Source organism: Aphidius gifuensis, linkage group LG1 (assembly GCF_014905175.1).
Source record: "Aphidius gifuensis isolate YNYX2018 linkage group LG1, ASM1490517v1, whole genome shotgun sequence".
Lineage (NCBI taxonomy): Eukaryota > Metazoa > Arthropoda > Insecta > Hymenoptera > Braconidae > Aphidius > Aphidius gifuensis.
Genome location: NC_057788.1, coordinates 13,512,777 through 13,524,058, shown reverse-complemented (window position 1 = coordinate 13,524,058; position 11,282 = coordinate 13,512,777). Strand labels below are relative to the sequence as shown.

At 30.8% G+C, this 11,282-nt stretch overlaps 1 protein-coding gene across 1 annotated transcript; it reads right to left on the bottom strand.

The window, feature by feature from the left end:
• Window positions 1–219: 219 nt before the first annotated feature.
• LOC122855319 lies at window positions 220–10,434 on the bottom strand. The gene is made up of 5 exons (XM_044156632.1): window positions 10,029–10,434; window positions 9,858–9,924; window positions 6,299–6,662; window positions 3,325–6,193; window positions 220–1,016 (listed from the first exon to the last, which is right to left on the bottom strand). The coding sequence occupies exons 1-5, from the start codon at window positions 10,432–10,434 to the stop codon at window positions 220–222; spliced, it is 4,503 nt and encodes a 1,500-aa protein (XP_044012567.1).
• Between the last annotated feature and the right edge of the window lie 848 nt (window positions 10,435–11,282).

The following is an 11,282-nucleotide window of genomic DNA, read 5'->3' as shown; positions in this document are numbered from 1 at the left end:
TATGATTATTAAATATTTCTCCAATAATATTGATGTTATTTTTGAAATCAATAGAATTTATAATACCGCCAAATAATACCGACTTGAATATGGTATTTGTTCAATATAATTGCCTTTATCTTGTCCATTTTATATGCAATTGTGGTTATTGCTATTTGCAATTAAAATACAGTGTGATATTGATTGGTATCTCGACGTCCACATCGTTGACAGAACTCTTTAGATGCTGGAGCTTTGGTACATATACCGTTGAACTGGTGCACGACAGTTGTAGTAGACAGCTGCTACAGCGCCAACTGCTGGTGGTCTTGCAGCACCACTCAATGATTGCACTCGTGTGACGACAGCACCTTGATCGAGAGCGTTTCTTGCGAGAGCCTGTCTTGGTGGTTGTGGGAAGTTTTTTTTTATCATCCAGTCATGATGTTTGCCTTGATCGTAATTACTTCCAACATCAGCCTTCTTACCAACCGGTTGTTTTGCCTTTCTGATAGCGAACGATGGCACTTTGAAGTCTCCAGTTGGTGTCGGGATCCAAGAGGAGGGAGTTCGTAGATCTCTTGGAGATCCACGAGTGCTCCTGCAAGTCAAGGAAGTACAACTCCTTTTGGCATCGCTAGCTTCATCATCGTCTTCGCGGGGACGTTTGAGAGCTGTGACTCCTCTGACAATATCGCGTGATAGTGCGGGATCCTTCGTGAACTGTTTCACTAAGAAACGTACTGCGGTATCCAAATGTCCGAGATCCGAATCGGGTGTGTTGACAACCCCTAGACTGAATGCCTCAAAACGTTCTGAGACTGGACTGTTGCGAGTCATGATGTCATCCACCTCAGCGTCAGCGTGATCTTCTGCGTCAGCCAGTCTTTCTGGCTGAACATTTTTTACGAGAGCCGAGGACCTAACCTTTTCAACGTGATCCAGCTTGGCCTTTTCGAGAGTGAGGGGCATTTCTAGAACTAGCGCTATATCTTCTGATATATCATTTTGTACAATTTCTGGTAGTAGGATGTTAACTGTAGTAAACATAGACTTACAAAAAATTTTTTAGTTATCACTTATTTTGTTTGTAGTTTTATAACATTGCTTTCATTTTTTTTGTATATTGACTTTCCTCCACTACTGGTAATTCAATATCTCATGTAGATTTTAATCAAAGTTTTTTTATCTTTTGTTTTTTAGAGTAAAATTTAACACGTTTTGTTTAAAAAAAAAAATAAAAATAAATATAAATAAAATAAAAGGACTAAGGGCAAATAAAATTGTTTTTCAGGGTAAAATTCGCTTTAAAAAAAAAAAGAAAAAATATGAAAATAAAATAAAATAAATAAACTAAATAAAATTTGCCATGGTCGGCAAATAAAATTGCACAAATCCACACGACCTTTAGCAATAAAATTTAATAGTTTTTTTTTCTCTTCGGAAAAACATTAAAATTTTATTTTAATGTTTCCGGTCCCTTCTTATCTTTTTATTTTACTACCTAGGGTGTTGTTGGGTTTCCCCAAATTTTAAAATTTTTTTTTCTCTCACGGTCAAAGTACCCCCTTTTGTAATCGTTACGATAGCCGACATCCGGGCACGAAGAAGATCAAACAAAAGAAAAGAAAAGAGAGAAGAAATATAAAATAAAATAACAGCATGGAAAAAGTGCATGACTAATTGTAGGCTTAAGTTGTTTAAATATGCCTGTACCAAATAAGTCAATTAATCTTTACCTAACAATTTAAAATAATACTTTTAGGAATATTAAAACCAATAATAATTATAATAAGTAACAAACAAACTACGTAAGTGAGTGCGAACAGACATTATTGTTATCAAATTTGAATTTGATTTCATGTTAATTATAAATTAATTAATTTAAACATTTGGATCAAAATTCCTTTTCAACAATAATTATAAGAAATACATAATAATTTAATTTATGTAAAGGATTAAATTTCCTTTTCAACGATATGTACTATAAATAAATAATAATTTACTCTAATTGAATATTTGGGGATTTAACGTCCTTTTTCAACAACAATTAAATAATAATTGAATTGGTCTAAATGATTGGGATTGAATTTCCCTTTTCAACAATAGTTTATTACAAATAAATAATAATTTAATTGTTGTAAAGATATGCCAATTTTTTTTTTGATAATTATCACGCATACATTAACAATAAATTAGTGATTTGAATATTTAGGATTTCATGTCGTTTTTCGACAATGATTATGCGTAAATTAATAGTAAATTAATTAGCCCTTGGCGACAGTTATTATTTTATACATAAATAATAAATAAATTCATTTAAATATTTGGAATTTATTCTCCTGTTTCAATAAATTATTACGCACACATTAATATCGAATTAATGGATTTAAATACGCGAGATTTATCGCCCTTTTTAACAATTAATACGCATACATTAATATTAAATTAATGGACTTAAACACGGGGATATATAGCCCTTTTAAAACAATTAATAAGATTAAATAAATTCATTCAAATATTTAGAATTCATTTTTCCTATTGCGATAACTATTACATACACATTAATACTAAACTAATGAATTTAAATAAGCGAGACTTATTGCCCTTTTGCAACAATTAAATACGCATACATAAATAATAAATAAATTCATCTAAATATTTGGAATTTATTCTTTTATTTCAACAACGAGACTGAACGCCCGCTTGCGCGGTCGTGTTTTTTTATTAATCATTGGCTGTGCTGTACGAAGAATCTATTTTCTGAATTTTTACTAAGACATAATCAATGAGCTATTAAGTTTTTCTATTTAATGCTGGGAAATCAAGTTTTTTTCTGGTAATTCGTAATTAATCACACTGGATGGTTGCTATTGATCAATTGATGAAGACTTAAGTCCGTCTTACAACTCATATATTAAGCCACTTTGACATCAAATACGCTTCGCAGCACTCGTACAGTCAAAGTTAATGAGTCGGTAAACGACAGAACTATACCTTTGTAATTTATTTTATATTCAATAATTCACAAATATAATTCTTTGTATACATAATTTTTAATGAAATCATCTTCACGTTGTTCCCCCAAAAAAATTCGTAATGATTCCCAAGATCGAACTCGAGAAAAAGCTACGTATAGTTGTCCATGACTGAACACATCTTTACGAAGATCTAAACCTATTCTTTTAAAAGTTTGCCCTTGACTTTTGTTAATTGTCATAGCGAAAGCTAACTTGATTGGGAACTGACGTCGTTTAAAAGTAAAAGGATAAATGTTCTCACAATATAAAGTTATACGATGAAGAAACACGATACTTCCCGTTTTGTCTCCTGTCAAAATTTTACATTGAAGAAGGTTGTTCGCTAACTGTAATATTTGCAATCGCGTTCCATTGCATAAACCTTCAGCAATACTGAGATTTCGAAGAAGCATGACAACACAGTTGTTTCTTAATTTTAATTCATGAGGTGGAAAGTTAGGAGGATTTAATGATTGTAGATATTCTGGTAGTATAGCATCTTCAATATCTCCGTTGTCACAATTTTCTGTACTATCTATGCTAGTATAAATTTTTTCAGAACCTTTATCAAGTAGTTCTACAACTCGGTTATTTATCTCATCGACATCAACATTTCGTGCTGACAAAACAGCAACTGTTGTGAGTTCATCATATCTTCGATTATCAAGTAGCTCTTTAAACATTACTTCTACAATGTCGTCAGTTCTTTTAGCCACACATCGTTCTGGAGCTAATATATTACTATTATTATCATTCAAAATACCATCCCCAAGATCCAAAAGATATTTTGCAAATTCTGTTTCTTCTGGCAATGTTCTCATATTTTCTGTTAATGAAAGTACAGAAAAATGTTTCCATAAATGACTGAATTTGATTGACAAATTGACCAACTCAGTCCGAGTAGCGTTCATTTTGACAGGAAGTAATTGCCTGAAATCACCACCAATTAACATAACTTTGCCACCAAATGGTAAATCATTATCCATAAAATATTTATAAGTTTTATCACCTACTTCCATGCAATATCTTGGTGCCATTGGACCTTCATCCCAAATTATTAAGTCATACTCTTTCATAATCTGTGCTTCCTGTGATTGTATTTTTATGTGAGAAGTTGAATCTGCAAATAAAGGAACTGGTAATCCGAAAGAATGGTGGACAGTCTGCCCATTTGGAAGCAATATTGCAGAAACACCTGTGAATGACATCGTGCAAATTTTTTTTCCTTTGCTTTTTAGCAAATGATATAAAGTAGTGTAAATGAAAGTCTTCCCTGATCCACCTGGTCCATCTACGTAATAACATCTTTTCAAACTCTTTGCTTTATTATCCGACATTACGACTTCGAAAATTGAATCAACTATTGCTTTTTGTTTTACATTCAATTGCCTATACTGACGTTGACCAACATCTTGATGATATAGAGATATTGCTACTTGACAATTATGATCAGCAGATGAATTAATTACAAAATCATCTAGCGGTGGCATACTGGGAAAATCACTCAGACTACGTCGATTACCAGACAATAAATTATTTATTTCATGATATGCTTTACAGTGTGAGTCAGATAAAGAATTGTTTCTTTGGAAATCTTGTGATAAAGCATCTTTGAACTGGTTCCATAGATCACCAGGACAACTTGGTTGACAGTGTATTAGTATGCTTGCAAATAAATTTCTCAATTGTCGAGGCATCATCCATATTTCTCCTTCTGTCAGCGCCCTTGTCCATTCTGAGTCATCTTCAATGAGACCTCGAGCTAAGCATGCTCTATGGTAAGTATCATAGATCATGCCATCAACTGTTCGTAAATTTTCGAAACTGGTGGCTCCTTTAACTGTTAATAATAATAAGCGTAAATGAAATAATTCCATTTGATGAGGACTGATAGAGTACATTCTACCAACAACACTAAATTGCTTTTGACGTGTTTCCCAAGATAAGGATTTATTAGAGCTGCTAGTCGATTTTTTGAAAACAAAATGTGATGGAATTTCGGCATAGGTGTATTGTCTTGCGACTGGATCGCGTTGATTTAAAGCAAAGTACTCGATCAACATAGTTGTTTTTTCTAAAGCGGTCCTTATTGAATCTTCTGTTCCTTCATCACTAATAATGACACTTTGTTGATTTGGCAAATGAACTGGTAACCTCATAATTGAATGACTTTTCTTTTGCAAAGATCTGCCCATTATTCGATCACATGCCTCTACAGGGCCAACATATCGAGTTTCGATATAATTACGAATTTCGTCATGATTAAGCTCTCCTATATCACTTGTTTCATCAACAACTTCTACAGCTGCAGCATCATGTCCTTTGTATATATATTTATAAAGATATTTAACAGATTTGATGCTGGATACTATTTCTGTATTAATATGGCAATTGAATAACTTAAGTAATGTGGCATTGTAAGGAACAACGTACTGATTATCAGCAGTTCCTCCTTGTGGACGATTATGCGCTCCAGTATTCCTCCTACGATAAGTTGGATAGCCATTTTCATCCATTATTGTTTCATTTTGAAATGACTTTGGGAAATGCTTAGAGCATTTGCCATTTTGGTCTTTACACCAAGCTCCACATGGACCATGAATCATATTTTTCATAACAATATTGTGAAGAATTGGGTCGTCTGCTAACAGTGGAATTTCAGCTGAAATGTATTTATCAACTACATCAGATGTTACAATTTTATGATTACTCTTTAGTATTATAAGTAAGTGAATATGTGGAAGACCACGTTTTTGGTATTCTATGACATATACATACGCAAGAGTTTCACCAAATAATTTTTTTTTGACAATAGTAGTGATCAGTTCTTCTTTTTTTATATTAAAAACACGTGAGACTATGTCAGGTCTATCAGATGATGTCTGGCCAGGTAATAAATTTTCTTGAATTTCGCGCCAATTCGGATTGCAAGTCATTGTTACAAAAAGATCTGGTTTTCCAAATTTGCGAACAATTGCCATTGCGTCTTGATAATGTTGTAACATGTTACGTGGGGAACCAGTGAATGATGACGGAAGAACTACCATTTTTCCTAGCTGTTGGTTAGAACTGTTTGCTTGTTGTTGTAAATGATCTATTAAGCCTTGATAAGTATCAGCTCGAATCGATTTTTGGTTATTTCTACAGAAAGTCATTCTATCTTTTTCTATTTTTACGTAATTATCTACGATCCACTGTTGAAATAAGCGCCCTCCCATTAAAAAAACGTTGTCAAAATCTCGAACTGCAATCCTGTATTTTATGTAAGTAGCTCTAGTAACTCTTCTGTTTTTATTTACACATGCTATATTTGAGTGCCAACCAAGTGTTCCATGGGGATAAAATAATGGATAAACTAATGGCTCAACAGTTGGATCCATGGAGCTAATGAACTGGAGATTCTTAGATTTTTTATTATGTACTGTTACGTACAATTCTGGAATATCTCCATCAGCAGTTGTTGTGAAAAGTGCTGCTACCTCATTGACTTTTTGTGGATTGTATCTTCTTGCATCCATTCCGGGTTTTAATGTGAATAGTAATTGCATTTCAGGTTCTTCAGTGCCGATCGTCAATCGTTGCAACTCTTCATGCATCATCTGATAAGATTTAGCAAAAGTATTGTATTCACGAAGTGCTTGACCCACAGCATCTACAATTTCCCTATTCAAAGTTGAAAACGTATTACATCGTATATTAGTAGATTCATTTTGATCAATAATAAATAATTGGCCGTAAGAAGGAAGCTCACCAGCGGATGGATATAAAGAAGTATTCATCTGATAATAAATTTGACCTTGAATTTTGAAACAGTAAGGACCTGGTCTTCGATTTACGGAATTGAAATTTATGAGATTAGCGTTAAAAGAAGCAAATGCTACAGCATTATTAAGACATCGTACCCGATCGTGAAAATGGTTTGAAAGTTCATGTGACCGATTGAAGAGATCTTTTAAAATTTGTGGTGGATCAGGCAAGGAATCTAGTACAACTTCACCATGATTACAGCAAGTATTAAATGAGTTATTGTTATAGGTAACTTTTTCCACTTTAAAATGTCTCGCGTGACAATGACTACATTTTACATCCATTTTTCCTATATAGTGTTCATCGATATTAATTACGCCCAGGCGAAGATTATTATTATTATTATTATTATTATTATTATTATTATTATTATTAGTCAAATATTCTAAAACTCGAGCTTCACTTCGGGTATCTTTTCGAATAGCATTAATTTTTTGTCGTTTCAACAGTTGAAATTGTTCTTCTTCTTCAACTGAACGTATGATTTTACGTCTACCCATTTTAATATTTATAATTCGATAATTATGTTCGGCTGCTGTATCTGATAATTGTCCTAGTCTAATTGTAAATAATAAATTCGAGCAATTTGATTTGTCTCAATGTAAAAAATAAAATTGATTATAATTAGTATAATTAGATTCAATGTATTTAACAAAAAACAGAGGGCGTTGGAAATTGTCAGACGAACCATTCAGTAATTTACGTATATATATCAGTTATTTACGTATATTTCAGTTATTTACGTATTATTCAGTAGTATACGTATTATATATTCAATCGGATGAAACTGTAAAAGTTACCCAACGCTATTTACGGGCGAAGGCAAACTGGAAATGTCAGAAAAATTTAATGCAAAAAATTGAAAACAATTAGTTTTTATCAAACAAAAAAATAATAGTTGCTTTTATTTATTTTTAGATGTTACATTAATTGTTTTATTAACAAAAAAAAAATTTTTTATAAATTTTATCATAAGTTGATTATATATAATAGTTGTATGTATCTGTATGACAAATATTTTTCTAATTTCTGTTTGTATACTGTATTTTTCTTATCTATTTGTATCTTTTTATATCTGTTTTAATCTGTTTTAATCTGTTTGTATCTGTTTGTATCTGTTTTATATAAAACAACTTCTGAGAAGTTAAAAAAATATTATCAACAAAATCAATTTTCAAGCTTGACAATATTTCTTTTATGTGATGATCAATTCGTAGGTTAGAATTTTAGAGGCAAATTGAAATGTCAAAAAAATAGGTTCCTCAAAATCTGAAAAAATAAAAAAACATAATTAATTAATCATCAAAAAACATAATGAAAACTGTTGTTTTATATTTGAAAATTATAATTTACCTTAATAATTTGTATCATCAATAATAATACTAATAATTTATTACTCGTACGCAGCTTGTTGATTGGTTGATCGTGTTACCCAACAGTTAGGTTATTGTCAAATGTGACAGGTAACAAACTCTATATTATCACAGGATAAACAATTTATCAACTGGTGAATTCTGTTTTTGACTCATAAAAAGTCTAAACAATTCTTTAATTAATCAAGCAATATATTTGATTAATTTATACGCCATGAATATTTTTCTAAGTCAAGTTCTAATGTCTGCTAATGTCCACACGGTTCCACGTGTAGTTTGATGTGGTTCCAACTCAACTGAACTAAAGTCTAAACTGCAACTGCAGTTCACACTTCACACACACACAATTGCACACAATGAAATTTGTACGTAGGCATATGTAGATGTTCTTTTACACTGTACAACTTTTACGTGATCCTGATTTAGTTATTTTTCTAGGGACCCAGAACTGCGTCCCAGAATTGCGCACAGATAGTTTATTTTTTTGTCGCAAAAGTAATAACATAATTGCAGTGATCACTCAATGCAACTTAATGATCAGAATAAATTAATGTCAACGTCTTATTAAATATTGAATGAAAACAAATTACATAAAAAAAAAAAAACCGAATTAAATACCAAAATAACGAAAAAACAATTGAATAAAAACAATTTGACAATAAAAAAAAAAACAACAGGATTTATAAAGAATTCTTTATTAAAAATTATATAATTCTTATATCAATTCATTTGATATTTAATCAATATGTTCATTCTCAATCTTAATCATAAATAATATTTCAGTTTTAACTTAAAGAATCCTAACTTGTCAACATTTTATTTATATATAAGCTATTACTTGATTCAAATACAAAATCATAATACTTGATAGCAGTGCACTGCTCTTGTCATTATAATAAACTATTCCTTTAACGCTAAATATCACAGCGAACATTCAATCAATTATTATTTTAACGCTTCAACGAATAACAATTATCATTTGATATTGCATGAAAATAACGAATAAAATTATGCATATAAAAAATAATAATTGAGTTGTATTATATGAATCAAAGTTATGAACTGATGATGTTGCAGTATGAATAATTTAAAATTAAACTATCATTAACTCGTTCACCATAGTGAATCACAGTTACATAAAAGCATTAAATATTGATCAAGATATTGTTTGACTGAAGACTAATAAATAATAATCCAATGTATGATATCTATAATTGATTATTATTAATCACGTCCTTCATATTTTCATGTTTTGTGTAACTGTGATTACCTACGATTCAGCAGTTAATAATGATAAAATATTTAAATTATTTATAATAGCGATAATTAGATGCAATGAGCGACAAAAAAATATTTTTTTTTTTACTGTCATTATTAGAACTATTTGCGAAAGCAAATAATTAATAAGACTAATCAGAGCCACGTACTTTAACTTATTCCATGTCCATATATTTCAAGTGAATGAAACAGAGCAAATAAAAAAAAAAAAAAATAAATGAAATAGCCGATAATTATTTCGTTAGTTACGACAAACACTTTGCAAAAAATTCAAAGTGTACAACACAGAAGAAAACTCAATTATTATTTTTTGTACCAAACCTAATTATTAATACTTTTTGTTTCTATTTTAATTGGATGTGAAACATATCAAGTTATAACTTGATCACACAAATTTTACCTTAAAATAATTAAAACAATAACTTGGTCTTCTTCACCATCACAAGCTTCTTTGGTATTATTGACACCTGAAAAAACAAATAAAAAATTATAGCATATGTAATTTATAACTTTGCATCTTCTGCCTCGATGCATACTCACAGCAATAATTATTTCGTCTTCACATTGTTACAACTTGACTCATGTTTGCCACGATCATAAGAATCACTTTCATCATCCTGACTGGATTTATCATCACCATAATCACTTCCATCATGACTGGATTTATCATCATCATCATGGCTTGTTTTATCAGAATCATCATGACTTGGTTTATCAACATCATCATATCGTTTGTCACCAATACAATCATCATCATCACTGCTAAAGTCATTTGATGACCCAGATGCATTTGAATGAGCAATATTCAACATAGCTGCTCGACGATCCTTTGGTGATGATTTTGATATTTTTATTTTCACTATATTATCCTCTTTTAATTTCTGAAGTAATTCAAGTTTTTCAGTTACTACTGATTTGTCAATTAGTGTAACTTTTTTGTGATTTAATGATGTTTTTTGTTTTGCATCATTTGACATTATTTCACCAGCAGCATTGGCTTGAGGAGCTATTTTTTTTTTTTTGGACACTTGTGAAAGACAATCATCAGATTAACGTTTCGTGCGAACTAACCAAACTGAGTGAATCGATTTCCTTAAATCCACCTGGCTCATGATTGTATTATCAACAATGATAATGTGATCCATACTCATTACTTTTAAATATCCTCCAACTGCATATAAAAAAAATTAATATATTAATATGTTTATTTACAATCAAGTTGTACACAACAAAAAAAAGTCAATAAATTCATATGTCATACCTTGTTTGTTCATTACTCCACGAATTTTAACGTGAGTTCCTTTAGATAATAAGGGATTTGACTCAAACTTTACAATTTGTACAGTAAGCCTGTAATGCCCATCAACAACAACACCTTGACGTAAAATTTGATGATAGTGTTTTAACATTAACGAATTCGTTTTTGATAAAGCAGTCAATTTCTAAATATGTAAAAAAAATAATAGAAGTTAGTCAAGTTAAGTTGTTTTTGATACATTAATAAAAAAAAAAATTTTATGTCATACCGATATTGCCATTGAACAGCATTACGTCATCCAGTTCAATTAACTCATATGTTTCGTTTACAACACGATGGTCTGATGAGTCATATTGTCCATGAACAGTAAGCAGACTGTGTGATTGAACATTGAATTCAAGAGTTGATGTTTTATCGTTAGGTAAACGAAAATGAGTATTCGCAGTCTTTAAATTACCTCCAGTAATTTCAACAATCTAAATATAACATAAATAAATTAATAAACAATTATATAACAACCTCCAGTGGGCATGAGTTGTATGGATGAAAAATACTTGATTAAGACAA